Genomic DNA, 22,433 nt, shown 5'->3' with positions numbered 1-22,433 from the left:
TCCTCACCTGCCCATTATCTTCCTCTGATGCCCCTCCTCCTTCTTTCTCCCATGGTCCACCCTCTTCTCCTGTCAGATTCCTTCTTCTTCAACCTTTTACCTCCTCCACCTACCACCTGTGAACTTTTTTCATTTGCCCCCCCCATTCACCTTTCCTGTCACATGGTTTCATCTATAATCTGCCAGTTTGTGCTCCTTCCCTTCCACACACCATTTTATTTTGGCTTTTTCCCCCTTCCTTTCCAGTTCTGATGAAGAGCCTGAAACGTCAACTGCTTTTTGCCTCTCCATAGATGCTCACTGACCTGTTTAACCAGCATTTTGTGAGGGTTGCTCTGCATTTCCAGCATCTGCAGAGTTTCTCATATTTATAATGTGTTCAGTGAAGTGCTCGTCTTGTCTGTACTTAGTTTCCCCTGTGTTCTTAGCCCCGAAGCAGGGTTTCAACCTGAACTCCACAGATGCTACTTGAACCACTAAATTCTTCCAGCAGTTTGTTTTTCACTTCAGTTTCCAGCATCTGAAGTCTCTTTGTTTGGAGGATGTTTGAGAAAATATTCATTTACTTGGCATCCATAACTTAAAATCAGGAAACTTTCACCTCTGCCCATGAATTTATTATTAAGTTGTTATTATATCAATTCCACAGTAAGTTATATGGATTGTATTGGAATTGTGCCTTTGCCCCAGACTCATTTGGTAGCAGTATTTAAATTTAATTACAATCTTATTGGGCCAGATCATACTAAACGGGGCTTACTGCATGATCCCTGCACTTGCACAATTATCTGGACTAGATCCTGAGGGCAGCCTGGATGGCACTCCCATGTTCGTATCCAGTGATGTGCTGGGGATGACAAGAAGACCACAGGTAACACAGCGGAGCGATCCACCTCCCCACATGCCCACAATTGTCCCTGACAAAAGGCAAGGCTGTTTTTTTGTCAACAATATCTCTAACATAAAGACAAGTATAAAATTATAAAGATTGAAGTAAATGAAGAATAAAGTTAGTTTAAAATGCATTACAGCACTTAAAAGCACTAAAACAAAATAATATTTAAAATGTGCCTCTCAATCTGCAGGTCTAGAATTCCCATTGAAATCTGAGGGGTTTTAGACCCTGCACTGGGAGCAAGTGTCAATTTTCCCAGGTAAAATTACTTTGCCACTGGATTTCTTAGAGGGTACATGGGTAGACCGAAGTGAAGTATTGACCTCTGAGTCTATCGTTAAACCCCTACTGCCAGTGAATGTATTAAATCTAGAATTTAATTTTTTATTTTAGTACTGTTCATTGTGAACATTATTGATCTAGTTTGAACCATTATGCAACCCATCCCAGGAAACACAATGTAAGGAATGGCATTTGGTTCTCAGATTATTTTTTGAACTTTCGGAAATCTAATGTGTGATCTTTGGCTTGAATGTTCCTTTTATTACACTTTCAGCAGCTCAGCTACTTGACCTAATGTGCCAGTATAACTAACCTACCATGTATTAAAGCCATATACCATTTCAGTACGGAGAAAATATAATTAGTCTATTCCATTTGTTTACTTAATCTGGCTTTTTGGTATCAAATATCAAACTGTCTACTCCCTGTGGTGATGGGAACATTGAGCAGCATCCAGTAAATCCTTAATTAGAAGTTAAAACAGAAGATGCTGCAAATACTCAGTGGGTCAGGCAGCAGCAGAGAGAAAAAACAGAATTAACTTTTCATCAGATCTTTAGCAGTTTTATAAAGAAGATGGTTATTTTTCAAGATTGTTATGTACATTATATAATTTTATATACTGATAATTTGGAGTGAATGTTATTTAGTTTGATAGTCATTTTAAACTATACTGCAACTGCTGCTCTTGATATTTCCCCACATTAACTAGAGAATAATTATACTATTTTATACCCTGCTGCAAACATCTCACTGTGCAGCATCTAACAGTCAACTAATTATATACATTTAAACTGTTAGAAACCATGCTAAAGTGTATATGGAAGTTTATTTTCTAATACATTGATATCAGTTCAATTTGTGCTGCTTTCAGTACAATTTGTCTTCTCCAATATTATTGCTCATCATTACATTATGATAGCAATGGTCTATTATATCAACTGTCTGGTATGAAGTAGAAGAAAATTATGTTTAATTCTGATGCCAGACTGCTTTTATTATCAGTAACTTAGAAGGTTGGGGTAAGAAAAATACATTATTATTGGTAACTGAGTTACCTCATGTTATTCGGTTGAATACTTTTGACGGAAACCATTTTCAGCTGAGTCTTGTTTTTAAACGCGCATCATAATAGATTTATGTACTTAATTGAAATTAGTAATTCTAGTTTAGGGTTAAACTATTGAAAGTGTATACAAGGTGTCCTTAAAATTTCAGTGTAATGGTACATTGCTGAAAGTTAAGCTATTTTTTGAACTTTATAGAATTTGTTCCAAACTGATAAAAGCCAGAGCATCATTATCACATCCTCTATCTGCCTCTCAAAGTTAAAAGTAAATTTATTATCAAAGTACATATATGATAGCAAATACTGCCCAGAGATTCATTTTCTTATAGGCATTCACAGTAGAACAAAGAAATACAATAGAATCAATTAAAAACTTCACACAGAGGGAGAAAGATCTCAGTGACAAAAATTAAAATAATAGTTTCACAAATCTTCAGATTTTATACAAAACTTCTGTAGATCATAAGTTTCTTTTATTTCCATACTGTGTTTATGTGGACAGTTGAAGAGGTGCTTTAAGTGGAAATACAAAGGGAGACTGATATTTACTTATTTTTAATGAACACAGTTTCACAAACCAGGTAGCTGTATTTTTGAAAATTGATGTGAAACAATGGGAGTGGTATCATAATAAGAGTTGCATAATGACAGTCAGATTTTTAACAACTCCTTTATGATCAGGAGAAACAAAAAACTTTACTGTTAAAGTATCCAATCCAAAGCTGTAATAAAATTTTAATACTTACAATAAAATGAAACCACTGACTCAACAACATAGCTGTTTCACTGTGCCCCTCCCACTCCACCCATCCCTAATGTTGGATTTTATCCATTTTCAAAGCTATAATCTGAGCTGTAGGTGGGAATCTAGAAGTATATGGATGACAAAAATTTATTTTCTGAAAAACTCTTCATAAATAAATAAAAAATATGAAGTCCTGAAACTATCTTGGATTTTCTTACAGGATTTTAATTTTCCATACATTGATTGGGACTCCCATACTGTTAGGGGTCTAGATGGTTTACAGTTTGTAAAATGTGTTCAGGAAAGTTTTCTAAATCAATATGTAGAGGGACCAACTAGAGGGGATGCAATATTGGATCTCCTGTTAGGAAACAAATTAGGGCAAGTGACAGAAGTCTGTGCAGGAGAGTACTTTGGTTCCAGTGATCATAACACCATTAGTTTCAATTTGATCATGGACAAGGATAGATCTGGTCCTAGGGTTGAGGTTCTGAACTGGAAGAAGGCCAAATTTGAAGAAATGAGAAAGGATCTAAAAAGCGTGGATTGGGACAGGTTGTTCTCTGGCAAAGATGTGATTGGTAGGTGGGAAGCCTTCAAAGGGGAAATTTTGAGAGTGCAGAGTTTGTATGTTCCTGTCAGGATTAAAGGCAAATTGAATAGGAATAAGGAACCTTGGTTCTCAAGGGATATTGCAACTCTGATAAAGAAGAAGAGGGAGTTGTATGAAATGTATAGGAAACGGGGTGAATCAGGTGCTTGAGGAGTATAAGAAGTGCAAGAAAATACTTAAGAAAGAAATCAGGAGGGCTAAAAGAAAACATGAGGTTGCCTTGGCAGTCAAAGTGAAGGATAATCCAAAGAGCTTTTACAAGTATATTAAGAGCAAAAGGATTGTAAGGGATAAAATTGGTCCTCTTGAAGATCAGAGTGGTCAGCTTTGTGTGGAACCAAAGGAAATGGGGGAGATCTTAAATAGGTTTTTTGCATCTGTATTTACTAAGGAAGCTGGCATGAAATCTATGGAATTGAGGGAATCAAGTAGTGAGACCATGGAAACTGTACAGATCGAAAAGGAGGAGGTGCTTGCTGTCTTGAGGAAAATTAAAGTGGATAAATCCCCGGGACCTGACAGGGTGTTCCCTCGGACCTTGAAGGAGACTAGTGTTGAAATTGCGGGGGCCCTGGCAGAAATACTTAAAATGTCGCTGTCTACGGGTGAAGTGCCGGAGGATTGGAGAGTGGCTCAGGTTGTTCCGTTGTTTAAAAAAGGATCGAAAAGTAATCCGGGAAATTATAGGCCGGTGAGTTTAACGTCAGTAGTAGGTAAGTTATTGGAGAGAGTACTAAGAGACAGAATCTACAAGCATTTGGATAGACAGGGGCTTATTAGGGAGAGTCAACATGGCTTTGTGCGTGGTAGGTCATGTTTGACCAATCTGTTGGAGTTTTTCGAGGAGGTTACCAGGAAAGTGGATGAAGAGAAGGCAGTGGGTATTGTCTACATGGACTTCGGTAAGGCCTTTGACAAGGTCCCGCATGGGAGGTTAGTTAGGAAAATTCAGTTGCTAGGTATACATGGAGAGGTGGTAAATTGGATTAGACGTTGGCTCGATGGAAGAAGCCAGAGAGTGGTGGTAGAGAATTGCTTCTCTGAGTGGAGGCCTGTGACTAGTGGTGTGCCACAGGGATCAGTGCTGGGTCCATTGTTATTTGTCATCTATATCAGTGATCTGGATGATAATGTGGTAAATTTGCTGATGATACAAAGATTGGAGGTGTAGTAGACAGTGAGGAAGGTTTTCAGAGCCTGCAGAGGGACTTGGACCAGCTGGAAAAATGGGCTGAAAAATGGCAGATGGAGTTTAATACTGACAAGTGTGAGGTATTGCACGTTGGAAGGACAAACCAACGTAGAACATACAGGGTTAATGGTAAGGCACTGAGGAGTGCAGTGGAACAGAGGGATCTGGGAATACAGATACAAAATTCCCTAAAAGTGGCGTCACAAGTAGATAGGGTCGTAAAGAGAGCTTTTGGTACATTGGCCTTTATTAATCGAAGTATTGAGTATAAGAGCTGGTATGTTATGAGGTTGTATAAGGCATTGGTGAGGCCGGATCTGGAGTATTGTGTTCAGTTTTGGTCACCAAATTACAGGAAGGATATAAATAAGGTTGAAAGAGTGCAGAGAAGGTTTACAAGGATGTTGTCGGGACTTGAGAAACTCAGTTACAGAGAAAGGTTGAATAGGTTAGGACTTTATTCCCTGGAGCGTAGAAGAATGAGGGGAGATTTGATAGAGGTATATAAAATTATGATGGGTATAGATAGAGTGAATGCAAGCAGGCTTTTTCCACTGAGGCAAGGGGAGAAAAAAACCAGAGGACATGGGTTAAGGGTGAGGGGGGAAATGTTTAAAGGGAACATTAGGGGTGGCTTCTTCACACAGAGAGTGGTGGGAGTATGGAATGAGCTGCCAGACGAGGTGGTAAATGCAGGTTCTTTTTTAACATTTAAGAATAAGTTGGACAGATACATGGATAGGAGGAGTATGGAGGGATATGGTCCGTGTGCAGGTCAGTGGGACTAGGCAGAAAATGGTTCGGCACAGCCAAGAAGGGCCAAAGGGCCTGTTTCTGTGCTGTAGTTTCTATGGTTCTATGATACGTGGCCACAACATTATTTCCCCCTCTTAATACAAAAATATTTCTCACTTCCTTAACTTTATTTGCCCAAAGCCTTTTGCAGCAAAATAATGAACGTGGATACTCATTATTTTTCTCATTGCTATTTTATTGACATGGTAACACTGTACCTATTAGTTGTTTGCAGTACAGTTAATGGATTAATGATAGAATCAGCACTGGTTGCATTGCACAGATTTTTTAATATTTAAATCTGATTTCCACAAATTTGCAACCCTTCTGGAGTTGCAATCACAGTGTCTAGGTGGAGATAGAGTCTGGGAATGTGAAATCCCTTTTCCCAAATTGTGAGGGTTCTATGTCTGCAACTGTTTCTTAGCAGAAGCATTTGAGGACGTCTGTTTCTATGGATACAGTCCTAGCTATCAGTCTGAGAGTTGCACAGGATCAAGAGGTTTCTTGTCTTCCAAATACAAATCAAACTAATGGATCAGTTTTTCACTAGTATTGATTGAGACAGACAACTTCAGTCAGTGTCACTGTGCTGTGGTTTCCCACAGTATTTAATGAGAGAAATAATGTTGATGTGGCTTTTTATCTAGTATTGATTGTCTATCCTTTGCATTCACTGAACTTTAAATCAAAATACTTAGTTGTGTGTTTATTTATATTGTACTGGTCAATTAAATCTACTAATTTTTGTATTTATTTCCCACTCCCTACCACCTCTACAATTATTTGTAAACGATTATTTTGTGGACATAGTTCAGTGACAGAACATGATTTGTAGAATGATTGAAAGTATATTTAGCTGTCAAAGCCGCAACAGATGATTAACTATCCACAACATGTCAGCAATGTCTCTTATTATGACAGCAAGATAAATGGCTTTGCCACATGGGACGTATCTTAGAATTAATTTCAAACACCATGCTACTGCAGATTTTGGGTTTTCTTTTTTTTTTAACTTCCAGGACCTTTGAAAGCCAATGGGTTTGCCATTGTACTAACTTTGCTGAAAGTGAGATGATTTAAAGAAATAATTTTCCTGAAACATAGGCAAATTGACATGCAGTGATGTGCCATTATAAAGCAGGGTGCCAATCAAGCAGTCTGTGCAAAATTAAACATGTGGAGCAGTTGATGCAGGTATACACCAGTTAAAGATTACATGATGACATACACAGTGGGAGGGTCTAACTGTTTGAAGTGAGCAAACCATTAAAATAATTGGAGAATTTGAACTTGCGTAATAATGTGAAGTTGTTTGTCAACAGTAGTTGTAAGCACAAGTTATATAAACATTAGAAAATCTGCAGATGCTGGAAATTCAAGCCACCTTTTACTTCTTCCTCCCTTCTTGCGCTGACTCCTTACCATTTTTTTCCAGTCCTAATGAAGGCTCTCACCCTGAAATGTCAACTGTTTGCTCTTTTCCATCGATGCTGCCTGGCCTGCTGAGTTCCTCCAGCACTTTGTGTGTGTTACAAGTTATATAAGACTGCATGCTGATGAGAAACTGTACAAGGGTTTCTGTCTGGCTTCTATTTTTAAGCCAAAGCATGACAAATGTGGCTGTTACTCCAGTCAAGTCCTGCTGCCATCAGCATGGCCAGATCAAAAACACACTTGTATGCTTTTCAAAGTTTGTCCTTGTCAGAACTTGCATAGGCGCCACAGTAGTGTAGCGGTTAGCGCAACGCTGTTGCAGCTCGGAGCGTCGGAGTTCAGAGTTCGATTCCAACATCATCTGTAAGGAGTCCGTACGTCCTCCCCCTGGAATGCAAGAGTTTTCTCCACTTCCTCTGATCTCCTCCCACAGTCCAAAGATATACCAGTTAGTAGGTTAATTAGTCATTGTAAATTGTCCCGTGATTAAGCTAGGGATAATTTGGGGTTGCTGGGCAGCACAGCTGAAAGGGCTGTATAAGCCTATTCCGTGCTGTACCTCTGTATAAAATGTAACAAAATAAAAATGAAATAATAGATCAGATGAACTATCACTTTTAGCCGTCACTTACATAAAAAACACCAGTATTGTTTCTAATGAAATATTCAACTAATATTGGCCACTTACTCAGTGTTGACTTTATTAGGTACACTGCTGTTCATTGCTAATACTTAATCAGCTAATTATGTGGCAGCAACTTTGTGTGTAAAACATGCAAACGTGGTCAGGAGGTTCAGTTTTTGTCCAATCCAAACATCAGAGTAGGGAAGAAATTGGATCTCAGTAACTTTGGCTGTAGAATGACTGTTGATGCCATCCAGGGTGTATTTGAGTATCTCAGAAACAGCTGATCTTCTGAGATTTTCATGTGCAGCAGTCTCTAGAGTTGACAGAGAATGGTGCAAAAAATAAAAGTCATCCAGTGTGCATCAGTTCCTCTGGGTAAAAACGCCTTGTTAATGAGAGAGGTCAGAGGAAAATGGCCAGACTGGTTCAGGCTGACAGAAAGGTGACAGCAACTCAAAGAACCATGCATTAGTTCCGTGGTGTGCAGAGGAGCTTCCCTGAACGCACAACATACCGAACCATGAAGTGGTTGGGCATTGGCAGCAGAAGACCATGAACATACACTTAAGTGGCCACATTATTAGATACAGGCTGTACCTAATAAACTGGCCATTGTGTATAAACAAATGTTCGAAATGTGAAGATGAGTCTTCTGAATTGAAGAATTATTTAAAAGTGACTAACACTTAATGCGTATACTGAAAGTCATCATTTGCACTTCAAATATTGCATTATTTGGCTCATTCATGTTTGCAGGAATATAAAGGAAAGGTGACTTGGATCTCTTAGTTACTAATATTGTCAAATATCGGACTTACCTTATCGATGTGTGGTATAACCTTCCTGCAATAAAGGACACTTTGCATTTCCAGGTTGTCAGAAATTGATGCTGTTAATGAATAGTGATAAGCCTGCTGATAATGTAGTACCATCCGTACTGGGCTTCAAAGCAAGTGGTCCCGTGTTCATATTTGGCTGGCTCCTTGCAGGCTTGCTGCTTGATGCACCACATGGCACGTTAAGGACCAGCAACCACAATGATTAGTGATAAGGATTTAATAGTTAGGGGAACATGTGGATATTTATGCAGTTAAAGATGTGACTGTGCATGTTGTGCCAAGGTCAAAGAGGTCACTGAACAGCTGCAGAACAACTTGAAGAGACAGTGTAAGAGCCAGAGGTTGTGGTCCAAATTAGTACAAACTACATAAGTAGAAAGAGGGATGAAGACCTGTTGGCAGAGTTTAAAGATCTAGGATGGAAAAGGTTTGAGTTTAAAAAACAAGTTATTAATGGTAGTAGTCTCCACATATTACCAGTGCTGCACGTAAATGCAGAATTCAGAACATATGCCAGATGAATAGTGGCTAGAGAGATAAAGTGGGGGGGGGGGGGAGAGAAACTTTAAATTCAAGGGAAACGCGGACAGTTTCTGAGGAGCTAGGATCTCAACAAGCTACATGGGATTCCTTCTCAAAAAAGAACACAACCAATATATTTGTAAAGGGGTTTGCTGGTGCTCTTGGGGGGGGGGATTTAATCTAGTTTGGCAAGAGGAAACAAAAGACATGTTTGAAATTACTTGGTATTTAGGAAGGCAAATAAAACAGAAAAGGCAAGGGCAATGACATCCAGCGTGTATTGGGAGGGGCACTGTGTAAAAACATAAGGTGAACTGGCAAGTAGAGTCAGAGTAAGAATAAACAATCAGAGTAAAGGGTGGTTCTAATTAATAAGTGGGTCAAGTGCATCAAGTTACAGACAAGGAACATTTATGAGCTGGTGATTATAACACTGAAGATTTAGGTTAGCTATAGAAAAGGAAAATAGAGCAATCTAAAGAGAAAATAATTAACAGGAGGAAGGGCAATTTCAGTGGGATGAAATTGGATCTGGCTCAGGTAAATTGGAACCAAATGTTAACATGCAAAACTATGGCGGAATAATGGGCTGCCCTCAAGGAAGAAATGGCTGTGGTATGGTTAAGGCATGTTCTCCCAAGGGGCAAAAAAAGAAAACAAACAAATCCAGAGCTCCCTGGATGACACCAAAAGATACAGCAGAAACTAAAGCTGAAAAGTTAGTCCTGACGAAGGGTCTCGGCCTGAAACGTCGACTGCACCTCTTCCTAGAGATGCTGCCTGGCCTGCTGCGTTCACCAGCAACTTTGATGTGTGTTGCTTGAATTTCCAGCATCTGCAGAATTCCTGTTGTTTGCGTCTGAAAAGTTGTATCATTTCTTAATGCATGCATTACTAAATGACAATAAAAGAGGACTACGTGTCTTCGTAATCCTAAAAAGGCTGCTTGTGACAAGTACAGGTTGTAAGTACCAGCAAGAACAGGTTGATTACAAAAAAATCAGAAAGGGAGGCACCTACAAACGAAAGTTGATGAATTAATGCAAGTCGGTACAGATTTGTTAAGAGTAAATCCTGTTTAGCCAAATACAGTAGAATGCTTTGACGAGATAATACTTAGACCTGATGAAGATAACACAGTCAAACTGGTATGCATAGACTTCCAGAATGCTTTTGATAAGGTGCTGCATAACAGACTTACCAGTAAAGCTGAATCACGTGACTTAAAAGAGACACAGACAGCATGGCTTCAAAGCTGTCAAAATAACTAACAGAAAGGGGTTGTGATGAATGGTTGTTGTCTGGTCTTGAGGAAGGTGAATAGCAGTGTTCCTCAGGGATTGCTTTCAGGGCTAGACCATTGTTTTTAGTGATCTGTATTAAGGACCAAAATGCAGAGATTTAAACCAGAATTTCTAAATTTATGGATGTCAGAAAACTTGGCAGTATTGTGAACTGCAAAGAAAATAGTCATAAGCTACCCCCGTAAACAAACAGGCTGCTGGAGTGGGCAGATACATAACAGATGAATTTTAATGCAAAGAAATGTAAGGTGGTAACTTTTGGTGGAAAGTAAATGGACAGCCAGTATAAAATAAAGAAGACTGCTCTGAAAAGAGTGCGGGAGTAGAGGGATCTGGGAGTTATTTGTACAACTCATTGAAAATAGCAAGGCAATACCATCATGGCAAATAAACTGATTCCTAAGCTCCGGAACCTGGGCCTTAGCACTCAGATCTGCAGCTGGATCTTCAACTTCCTCACAGACAGGACCTAGGCTGTAAAAATAGGGGACGAGCTCTCCTCTACAATTACTCTGAGCACTGGTGCCCCACAAGGCTTTGCACTCAGCCCCCGCTGTACTCACTGTACACCCATGATTGTGTAGCCAAGTTTCCATCGAACTCAATATATAAGTTTGCTGATGACATAACAATTGTAGGCCATATCTTGGGTAGTGATGAGTTTGAATACAGAGAGGAAATTAAGAACCTGGTGGCATGGTGCGAAGACAATAACCTATCCCTCAACGTCAGCAAGACAAAGGAATTGGTTGTTGACTTCAGAAGGAGTAGCAGACCGCACAACCCGATTTACATCAGTGGTGCACAAGTGGAACTGGTCAAAAGCTTTAAGTTCCTCGGGGTCAGTATCACGAATGACCTGACTTGGACCAACCAAGCAGAGTCCACGGCCAAGAAGGCCCACCAGCACCTTTACTTCCTGAGAAAGCTAAAGAAATTTGGCCTGTCCCCTAAAACCCTCACTAATTTTTATAGATGCGCTGTAGAAAGCATTCTTCTAGGGTGCATCACAACCTGGTATGGAAATTGTCCTGTCCAAGACCGGAAGAAGCTACAGAAGATCGTGAACACAGTGCAGCACCTCACACAAACCAATCTTCCGTCCTTGGACTCACTTTACACCAGATGCTGTTGGAGCAGTGCTGCCAGGATAATCAAGGATACGACCCACCCAGCCAACACACTCTTCGTCCCTCTTCCCTCCGGGAGAAGGCTCAGGAGCGTGAAGACTTGTACGGCCAGATCTGAGAACAGCTTCTTTCCAACTGTGATAAGACTGCTGAACAGATCCTGACCAGGATCTGGGCCATATCCTCCAAATATCCGGACCTGCCTTTCGGTTTTTTTGCACTACCTTACTTTCTATTTTCTATTTTCTATTTATGATTTATAATTTAAATTTTTAATACTTACTATCAATTTGTACTCCAGGGAGTAGGAAGCGCAGCATCAAATATCGCTGTGGTGATTGTACGTTCTAGTATCAATTGTTTAGCAACAATAAAGTATAAAGTTGTGAAAGTAGTTAGTAAAACATACTAAATTCTAACTTTAATGAAAAAACATAGCTTATAAAGGCAGGAAAATTCAAATCAACTCTTCTGAAATGCAAGTCTGGCCTCAATTCTAGTTGCCACGTTACGGAAAGACTGTGAACCATTAGGTCGAGTCCAGAAAAGATATTTTAAATGTAGTCCGTATAATAAGGGACTGCAGTTACAAGGAATGATTTTCTTTTGGAGAAGTGTGGAGGGATTTGAGAGAAGTATATAAAAAGATGATGGGACAGGGTGGAACGTGACAGGCTGTTACTTGTGATGATGGAAGGATCAAGGACTAGGTAAAATAAAATAAAGGAAAATAGAGTTAAAAGTGATATTATGAAAAACTTATTTTCGCATTGTGTGGGTGAAATCTGAATGCATTGCCTTCAGATGTGGATGAGACAGGTTCTATTGTTCCTTAAATGGCATGATGTATGGTGGACAATAATTTGTAAAGCTATGGGGAAGAGGCCAGGAATGGTAAAGAGCCCACCCAAACCTGATGGTCTGAATGATCTCGTGTTCTGTGTTCTCCCTCCTTCTCTGCTTCATCCATTCTATGATTCAGTGAAGTCATACAGTCTTGACTTTCATTACCAGCAATTTTGGTTACCCTTAGAGTCTACCTCTACCTAATTATTTGTGACTAAACATAGTATCTCCATAGAACATATGGTAAACTAAAAGAAATCCAATCAAAGTAACTTCCATTTTTTAAAAGTGGCGTGTGGTAATTTCATAACTACGACATGTTTATTTAAAGTTTGTATTTTTGAAGTGTTATTTTACATGTGCTGGCATATCAACATAATACTGAACTTTAATCAGAATCAGAATCAGGTTTATTATCACCGGCATGTGACATGAACTTTGTTAACTTAGCAGCAGCAGTTCAATGCAATACATAATCTAGCAGAGAGAGGGGGGAAATAAATAAATAAAACATAATAAATAAACAAGTAAATCAATTACGTATATTAAATAGATTATTATTAAAATGTGCAAAAACAAATACTGTATATTAAAAATTTATTGGAAATAGCCACTAGAATTGCCAATTTATTGCTGTTAGTATGCTCAATTAAAGTAACACAGATTAATATGTTTTAGTTGCTGCACCACAGATTCTCCTTCAAAATAAAATGAACAACATTCTGCCCACAGGCCACATCCGGCCCTCTAACCTCCATTCCTGCTGTGATGGTGTTCATAGAACAGAGGGTTTTGTATGATAAACTCTCTAAGTACAGCACCATGACCCATAGCACAGTTGGAGATGCCAGTGTCCTTAGTCCTTGCGAGAAGATGTTGTTTGAAGTTTCTTTGAATATAGTAAATCACCTCTTAATCCTTGTGGCATAGTACTTGCTCAATGAAAAGTTGTAACTAACCAGCTATTCTGTCCCCTGGCTGGGGACCTCTCAGACCCAATCATTCAATAGTCAAGAAAATTGAATTCACTGGTTTTGTAGGTCAGTCTGAGGGATTCTGCAGTGAACCCAGCCTCTGCCTTTTTTGGGGAGTCAACATCATAATCAACTGTTGAAAAAAAGAACAAAAAAAAAAGTGCAACATTACATTTAAATGAGATAAACACACACACACAAACTTAACAAAATTAAATTATTTAAAAATACAATGTAAATTGATCAAATTATTATATTGGAAATAAAAGAATGTACCCTTTTAAAATTATGAGTAAGTTGGGATTGTGTTCTCTTTCTCCTTCTATATATGTCTTACATGGTGTCACTGGAATCAAGATATAGCTGTACTGTGATTCCAGCTCACTGCCTGAGGTTCTAAGCTGGCAGTCAGCAGATCATACCTGTAAAATTACTCCAAGCTTTAGTACAATTTGTTGAAGCCTCCATTTAGTGTCTTCTACTGGAAACAAGGACTGGAAACTGCCACTGGCAATCTATCCATTATTGTACAGTCACTGAAAAAAAATCATTACACTAATAACAGTTTAAAAACACAAAATATAAATCTTTTACTTAAACTTTGTTGAGAAGATAGGTAAAGTACAGTGAACTCTAACTTGCAGTCATGTAAGTAAACAGAAATCATCATTTAGTTACGGTCCTTTAATTTTTCAGTTTTAACCACTGGATAACCAAAACATTCCTGCTTTTATCTTTGTTTGCCACCCAAAAATAATTCATAATAAGCATTAGATTCTAAACACAAGGTTTCACTTCTACATCGGGGGGAGCATTCAAGGCAAAAGTTTGTAATTCTAAAAAGGGCATTTTTGATGGTACTTTTCATCTGTCTGTCTTTCAATCAAAAATCATGTACCACTACCCCTACAAAAATTGCATAATATCATGTTCTGGTACTGAGTGACATAACCCATTTTCATTGGCAGAGAGTTGGGAGTCTGGAGAGGCACAGAGAACGGTGATAGGAAGGGGTGAATAAGGATGAGTATAGTGTGAAAACCTCCCATTTTTAAAGAGCTGGCAGCAAGTGCAAGACATTTTGATCTACATGTGACAAATAAAGATAAATAAAACCTAAGTTAATCTACAGTAACACACACAAAATGCTGGAAGAACTCAGCAGGTCAGGCAGCATTCATGGAAATGAATAAACAGCTGACATTTCAGGCTGAGAGCTTTCTTTAAAACTGGAAATGAAGGAGGAAGATGCCAGGATAAAAAGAGGTGGAGGGAGGGGGAGGAGGATAGCTAGAAGGTGATAGGTGAAGGCAGGGGGGTAGCAAATGTGAAGGTCTGGAGAGGAAGGAATCTGATAGAAGAGGAGGGTAGACCACAGGAGAAAGGGAAGGAGGAGAGGCACCGGGGGAGGTGATAGGCAGGTGAGAAGAGGTAAGAAGCCATAGTGGAGAATAGAAGAGGGGAGGGTGTGGAATTTTTTTTTAACTGGAAAGCGATATCAATAATTATTCCATCAGGTTGGAGACTACCCAGACGGAATATAGGGTGTTGCTCCTCCACCCTGATTGTGGCACTAGAGGAGGCCATGGACTGACATGTCGGAATGGGAATTAAAATATTTGGCCACTGGGAAGGTCCATTGGATGGAGCGGAGGTGCTCAATGAAGCAATACCCCAATTTACAGTCGGTCTCACCAATATAGAGAAGGCCACATCAGGAGCACCTGACACAACAGACGACTCCAGCAGACTTAAATGTGAAGTGTTGCCTCGCCTGTAAGGACACCCTGGGGACCTAATGGAGGTGATGGAAGGGATGAATGGGCAAATGTTGCACTTTGGCCGCTTGCAGGGATAAGTCCTGGGAGGGAGATTAGTGGGAAGGGATGAATGGACAAAGGAATCACGGAGGAAACAATCCCTGCAGAAATTGGAGAGTGTGGGGGAGGTAAAGATATGTTCGGTGTTTTTGATGGTGGGATCCCTTTAGAGATGGCAGAAGTTGAGGAGAATAATGTGTTAGATGTGAAGGCTCATGGCGAGGTAGGTAAGGACCAAAGGAACTTTACCACAGTTAAGGCGGCGGGAAATTGCGGTGAACATGGAGGTCCAGCAAATGGAGGAGATGCAGGTGAGGGCAGCATCAATGGTGGAGAATGAGAAACCCCATTCTTTGAAGAAGGAGGACACCTCTGATGTCCCGGAAAAGAATTCCTCTTCCTGGGAACAGATGCAGTGGAGCCGAAGGAACTGAGAAAAGGGAATAGCATTTTTATAGGTGACAGGGTGGAAAGAGGTATAGTCAAGATAGCCGTGGGTAGGCTTATTAAAGTTGTTGGTCAACAGTCCATCTCTAGAGATGGAGACAGAGAGATTGGGAAGGGGGAGGCAGGTGTCAGAAATGGACCAGGTGAATTTAAGGACAGGGTGGAAGTTAAAGGCAAAGATGATGAAATTGACAAGTTCAGCATGGGTGCAGGAATTAGACCCAGGATTCACATTAGAATATAAGTGCAAATCAAGATTTGTTGTTTTTTTTAGATTATGAGGACACTCAGTCCTCGTTTATTGTCATTTAGAAATGCATGCATTAGAAAATGATACAATGTTCCTCCAGGAAGATATCACAGAAACACAGGACAAACCAAGACTAAAACTGACAAAACCACATAATTATAACATATAGTTACAACAGTGCAAAGCAATACCGTAATTTGATAAAGAGCAGACCATGGGCATGGTAAAAAAAGTCTCAAGTCCCAATAGCCCCATCATCTCACGCAGACAGTAGAAGGGAGAAACTCTCCCTGCCATGAACCTCCAAGCGCCGCAAACTTGCCAATGCATTGGAAGCACCTGACCACAGCGGACTCCGAGTCCGTCCAAAAACTTCGAGTTTCCGGCACCGAGCACCATCTCTGCCGAGCACTTCAACCCTGCCCCGGCTGCCGAGCAGCAAGCAAAGCTGAGGTCTTGGAGCCTTCCCCTCCGGAGATTCTGGATCACACAGTAGCAACAGCAGCGAAACAGCATTTCAGAAGTTTCACCAGATGTTCCTCCATGCTCTCACGTCTGTCTCCATCAGATCAGGATTGTGCACGGCACCCTACTTGACAGATAACAGATATCATTCACCAGAATGGCCGCTGCAAGCTGCGTCGTGTCACCATCTTCTCCTCCCTCCCTGGGAGGTTTCCTAGGTGAGTAATAGCAGTACGTTTAGTAATGTTATGCACTATAGCCACAATGTGTTGATGCTAGAGAGAATGAATGGTTAGTGTGGTTGATGAGGTGCCAGTTGAAAGGGGCACATTATCCTTGATAGTGCCAGATAAATACAACCCTGATTTCTAAATGGTGAAAAGGTTTTGGGGTAACAGGAGTTAAGTCACCCACAACAGGAAACACAGCCTTTGACCTGCTGTATTTATGTTGCTGGATCATTTGAGTTTCTGACAGGATATCAATAGTGGGGGATTTTGTAATGACGATGCCATTGATTGTCATTGGAGATGGTCATTTTCTGGCCCCGAATATTACTTGTTACTCATCAGGTCATGCGTGAACGTTGATTAGGTCCTGCTGGAAGTGGGCCTGCCCTGCTTCATTTGCTAAGGAGTTGTCAAGTGAACTGAATGTAGTGTATATATCAGTGAGCATCTGCACATCTGGGATATAATGGAAGGATGGTTATTGATGAAACAGCTCAAGGTGGTTGGACCATGGGCACTGCCTTGAGGAATTTCTGCATTGACATCCTGGGGCCAGAATAACTGACCTCCAGTAGGCACAACAGTCTCCCTTTTCTGTGAGGTATGGTTCCAGCTACAGCAAATATATTATCCAACTATGCAGAAATCCCAGTGCTTCTGCCTCAGTCTCACCAAGTACTGATTGCCACAAAACCTTCCACTGATGGACCCAGTTCCTGTGCTCCAGTCCCCACTGGCCCTTTCACTGACTGGACCCAGGTCCCTGTGCTTCTTCCACTGATGGACCTGGTCTCTGTGCTACCTTCCACTGATGGACCTGGTTCCTGTGCTCCGCTGCATTGGCCCTTTCACTGACTGGGCCCAGGTCCCTGACTCCCTTCACTGATGGACCTGGTCTCTGTACTCCCTTTCACTGACTGGACCCAGTTCCTGTGCTCCTAATCCCCATTGGCCCTTCCACTGATGGACCCGGTTCCTGTGATCCGGTCGCCATTGGCTTTTTCATTGACTGGGCCCGGGTCCCTGTGCTCTAGTCCGCATTGGCCCTTTCACTGACTGGGCCCAGGTCCCTGACTCCCTTCACTGATGGACCTGGTCTCTGTATTCCCTTTCACTGACTGGACCCAGTTCCTGTGCTCCAGTCCCCATTGGCCCTTCCACTGATGGACCCGGTTCCTGTGATCTGGTCGCCATTGGCTCTTTCACTGACTGGGCCCGGGTCCCTGTGCTCCAGTCCTCATTGGCCCTTTCACTGACTGGACCCAGGTCCCTGTGCTCCCTTCACTGATGGACCCGGTTCCTGTGCTCCGGTCCACATTGGCCCTTTCACTGACTGGGCCCGGGTCCCTGTGCTCCCTTTACTGATGGGGTCCTGGTCCGCATGCTCACTTCATTGGTGGCCCCAGTCTCTGTGCTCCCTTTCACTGGGCCCCTGTCCTGTGACCCCATCCACTGGCTGGGCTCTGGTACGTGTGCTCATCATTCACCATGAAAGCCCTGAGGGTGCTGGATAAAAGGGATTCTACTGCACTGGAATGCTTTCCGGGGTTGCTTGATGCCACCACTGGTCAAATGCAGCCTTGAGGTCGTGGGCAGCTCATTGCATCTACCTAAACAGAGCCCAGCAGATACAACTTTTTAAAATTCAGATTACCTTGAATCTATTGCCAATATCAAAATAGTAAGTTTGAGCTGCAGCAATTTTGCTTGTCAGTCTACTACATTAAAATATGGACAGTGGATGTCACTTCAGAGAGCAGGAAGAGAAAGCTACATTGTTTTGGATCTGGAGGTGCAAACAGGTAGACTGTGTTATGGCATGCAGCCAACCTGGTTGGAGAGTCTTTTGACGTTTCCAAATGAGCCGCTGGATGAAGCAGCCTGTCTACTTTCTCAAGCTGAAGCATGTTCATTGAAACATACAGTGAAATGTGTCATTGTATTAACAACCAACACACCCAAAGATGTGCTGGAGCATCCCCCAAATGTCGCGCATTCTGGTCCCAACATAGCATACCCACAATGTTTAGCAGAACAACACAAGCAGCAGCAATGACAGAACAAGACAACAACCCTCCCACCCACCCACACACTCACACAGACAGCCCTCCACTCACTAAAAACCTGACTACATACCCGATGCATTTTCCCTACAGCTGAACTTCTCAGAGTTTTACATCATCTCGGCCCTTTTTGGATTAATTAAATGGTCCAAGGGTGAAAGATTAACTTTATTTGTCACATGTACACCAAAATATTGAAACGCACAGTGAAATGCGTCATTTGCATCAACGACCAACACAATCCAAGGATGAGCTGGGGACAGGCTGCAAATGTCACCATGTTTCCAGCACTAACAAAGTGTTGGATCCAACTGTTAATTTGAATTGTCATGTTCTTTTTTGCAGTTTAACAATGAATTATCTGCTTGTATTTAAGTAGTCTTTATATGCATAACAGCTTAATATGCCTCTAGTGATTGGTCTTTATTTAAAAAGTTTGAAGTATGGCTGTAAATCTACTGGAGAAGAAATAATCTTTTAGGTGTTGCAGAGATTGATCCTCGTAGTGAGGGTCGTCAGGGGCAGAGTGGGTGAAAATCTAGAGGTGGAGTGGAGGGGTAGATTTTAGAGGAATGAAAGTTGCTTTTGCTGAAATGTTTAAATTCTGTAAAGGATTGACAGGGTAGGATGCTAACAGTCTGTTTCAATGGTATGAGAATCCAATTAGCATAAGGAGCCAATCATTTAGAACTGAGATAGGAATTATTTTCTTAGTGGATTGTTTTTCCTTAGATGTTGATTTATGGATACAAACACTTTGAAGACTTACAGAAAATCAAATTGGATTAAAAGGAACTAAGTCAATTGCAGGGTTTTCTGTAGGACTGATAATGTGTAGCCGTGATCCTCATTACTCTCCTCTGTGTGCTTCTCTCGAAATATACATATCAGTGATATGGATATAATACTAGCAGATGTGGTATTCAGATCTATATGTATCAATAAAGTCAGGGGTATTTTACAAAGTTCCAAGAGAGGGAGCAACTGTCATTTGGAATGCAATATTAGTAAACATGAGGTAATATAGGTTATCTTTCTTCAGAATTTTACAAGGGAAAGTTCAGAGATATGGAGGATCAGAGGAATATGAAGGTTCAAGCTTGTAAAACATTAAAGGAAACCATTCAATAAGCTAAATTAAAGTGGATGGAATACTACGTTTAATGGCAAATGGTAGATAAAAGTCAAATGATGACATTGTATTAATCTTGCTTACGTCACAGTTGGAGTACCCTTCATGGGGGGGTTAGTGGATATAGGTGCTGAGATGGACCAAAAAGCGTTGTTAGGTATTATGTTCATGTGTATAATAAAGAACTATTGATATAAAAGCACAGTTATTCTGATTGAATAGTTAATGTATTGTCTCAGCCCTGTTGATTGTCACACACTATATCAAGGTACTGGTAACTATTACTATGGAAGTACGCCTCTGTCTGGCTTATTGATTCAGCACATCTCTGGGTTTGCTATACATTTCAAAGGTGAAGGTGTTTTAATAGATTTCACTAACTAATCTGTCATCCTTTTTGTTTGTGACTGAGGCGTCTTCACTGTCCAAACAAGGGACTAAAGCTTCTGCCTCCAAGACCTTTGGCACATGCATATATATAAAATAAAAAACTATTTTATAAACCCAGAAAGCAGACTATTTCTTTTGATGAATATTCCAGGACAAATTTATTGTGTTCCTTGGATCCATTAATATATTTTCAGAAAACATTACGCAAGATATCTCAGTGAGGTTAGGGATAGTTCTGTATTGGGATCTGATGAAGTAGAGATCTAATATTTTCCCTGAAGCAGGGTGCCAATACCAGAGAAGTGTTGTCAGCTGGTTAAACTTGGATAGAATATTTTAAAGGAAAAAAAATTAGGGTGTGGTCATAGTGTTAATTATGTAGAAATAATTATATTCCGTTTGACAAGAGATTAATCTCTTGAATTGGGGATCAAATATATGTAATTTTAGAAGTTTTCACAGAAAAATGGCTGTGTTGAAATAATTGCCTTAATAGATTGGTAAATATCCCAGAGTTGGTAGCATGCGATTCTAAAAGATTTTTTTACAATTATACTTCGGAGAGATTAAACATAATGAGCTCAAAATCCAGTTTTCTATTGTTATTATCCACTGACAGTATCAATTCTGAGTAACCATTATAAGATTTGATGACATTTTGTAATTTTTGTGCCTAGATTGGTTTAAAAATCTGTTTGATTTATTTTCATGTGTCATTCCATATGTTAACATTTGGGTGTTAATCTTTTCGAGAGTGATAGCGAGAACAATTTCAAGTTGTCAAAATCACATCAACCTATATAGTTCAATATATGGTTTCACTTCAGTGCAATTAAACCTCATTTTGTTAATTAGTTGAAATCTTTCAACTAACTTTAATGTTGTAAAAAGAAGTTATGTGGAATCTACATCTTGTTAGCTGCAGGAAAATGCACTGCATGTTTCATTGCTTCAAATGGAGAAAGGCATTTGCACTAATTCCGGTGGCTATTTTGTTGAAGGTCAATCCTAAATAATTACACTTTTGTGTTCTGACTAACAAAATAGCTTGAGCAGCACAGACTTAGAAAGTAAAGCCCAAGCAAACAATCTGAAAATGGGCAGCTTATCTGGGACAAAAGGCCAAGCATTTAACTTCAAAAAAAAGCTAATTTAAACGTGTAGGTGGTCTGTCAGAAATAAATGTTACTTCTCCCTCTGAAGCGACACTACAGGCGCCCGGTGGGGTTGCTTAAACAGCACTTCATTCATCAGTTCATATCAATTGTGTGTTAACTCTTTTTGTAGCTACAAACTCACTTACACTACAGCTTTATCCTAAATTTTACAGCTATAGTGAATTAAAATTAAGAATATGGAAATAGTCTGAATTTATTTAATCCAATTGTGCTCAAAAATAAAAACTTATACCTTCTTGTGCCATTTTAAATTTGGTTTAAAGGAGATGGATTTGTACTGAATCAGTAGCTATTGCATGTTTCTGATAAAATAAACTCAAAACCACCTTGCTTGTCCTGACAGTGAATTTGCCTTGCTTTAAATGCCTTGATCTAGTTGAAACACTTACTGAGTTTCAAAATTGAATTACACAAAACTAAGTTAATTGTGCTGCATACACTTTGATACTTAACAATTTTACTTATGCACAATAAAAAGCAATTCTTGTACTGTACACTAATTGAAATAGATAGATTGCCCGGCAACCAAGTATTTATCTTTTAACCATATTCCTACCTCAGGGTGATGTGTTTTAAGGAAATTCATCTGTATTAAATTAAATTAGGCTTTTGAAAATATATGTCAAGGTAATATTTTATGTTTCCTCTCCAACTATATTCTAGTTGCAATGGTATTGTTCAGTTCTTGTGCAAAGGAACAAACAAATTATCCAATGTTTATACTGGCTTCTGTAACTGTTGCTCTTTAACTTTTATTGGTACACAACTCATGAAAAAAGACTTAAACTTATATAGCACCTTCCCTGACATTGGGATAAATCAAGCTCTTTAGCTTTTGAAGCACATTAGATTGTAGTCCTAATTGTCATAAGATGTAAAGTCATCAAATATTTTATTTCATAACAGGGATGCACTTTACAGCAGGACCTATGCCATGACAACAACAAAATAGAAGCTGCTTTAATTCAGGGTTAATTGTATGGTAGCTTCAAGTTCAAGTTCAGGTTATTGTCATTCAACCGAACACACATATACTGAAACGAAACCACCCTTCTCTGGACCAAGGTGCACAACACGATACATATAACTCACACACACAAAACATAAAAGTAATATTACCACAAAGAAATTAACAAATAATAAGGTGCATTTATGACACAAGTTGAGGCCTAGGTGATGGCAGGGAG

At 40.0% G+C, this 22,433-nt stretch overlaps 1 protein-coding gene and 1 long non-coding RNA gene across 4 annotated transcripts in view; one reads left to right on the top strand and one right to left on the bottom strand.

Moving 5' to 3' along the window:
* The window catches only part of LOC140199046 (cyclic AMP receptor-like protein A), a 187,240-nt gene that overhangs the window by 158,831 nt on the left and 5,976 nt on the right, over window positions 1-22,433 (top strand). The window contains exon 12 of one of the 2 annotated variants that reach the window (XM_072260477.1): window positions 16,357-16,471. The exons of the other annotated variant lie outside the window; for it this stretch is intronic. Coding sequence (XP_072116578.1) covers window positions 16,357-16,471 — 115 coding nt within the window. The remainder of the gene's footprint in view (window positions 1-16,356; window positions 16,472-22,433) is intronic. 2 annotated transcript variants of the gene reach the window in all.
* Window positions 12,614-22,433, bottom strand: part of LOC140199047 (uncharacterized) — a 50,215-nt gene continuing 40,395 nt past the window's right edge. Inside the window, exons 8-9 of one of the 2 annotated variants that reach the window (XR_011886326.1) lie at window positions 13,694-13,807; window positions 12,614-13,404 (exon numbers count right to left, since the gene is read on the bottom strand). This is a non-coding gene — a long non-coding RNA (uncharacterized lncRNA). Of the gene's footprint in view, window positions 13,405-13,693; window positions 13,808-15,844; window positions 16,468-22,433 lie in introns of those variants that run through there. The other variant, XR_011886325.1, reaches the window with a different exon arrangement.

This window comes from Mobula birostris, chromosome 6 (genome assembly GCF_030028105.1).
Source record: "Mobula birostris isolate sMobBir1 chromosome 6, sMobBir1.hap1, whole genome shotgun sequence".
NCBI classification, from domain to species: domain Eukaryota; kingdom Metazoa; phylum Chordata; class Chondrichthyes; order Myliobatiformes; family Myliobatidae; genus Mobula; species Mobula birostris.
Note: the sequence above shows the minus strand (reverse complement) of the source record. Positions and strands in the feature narration are given on the sequence as shown.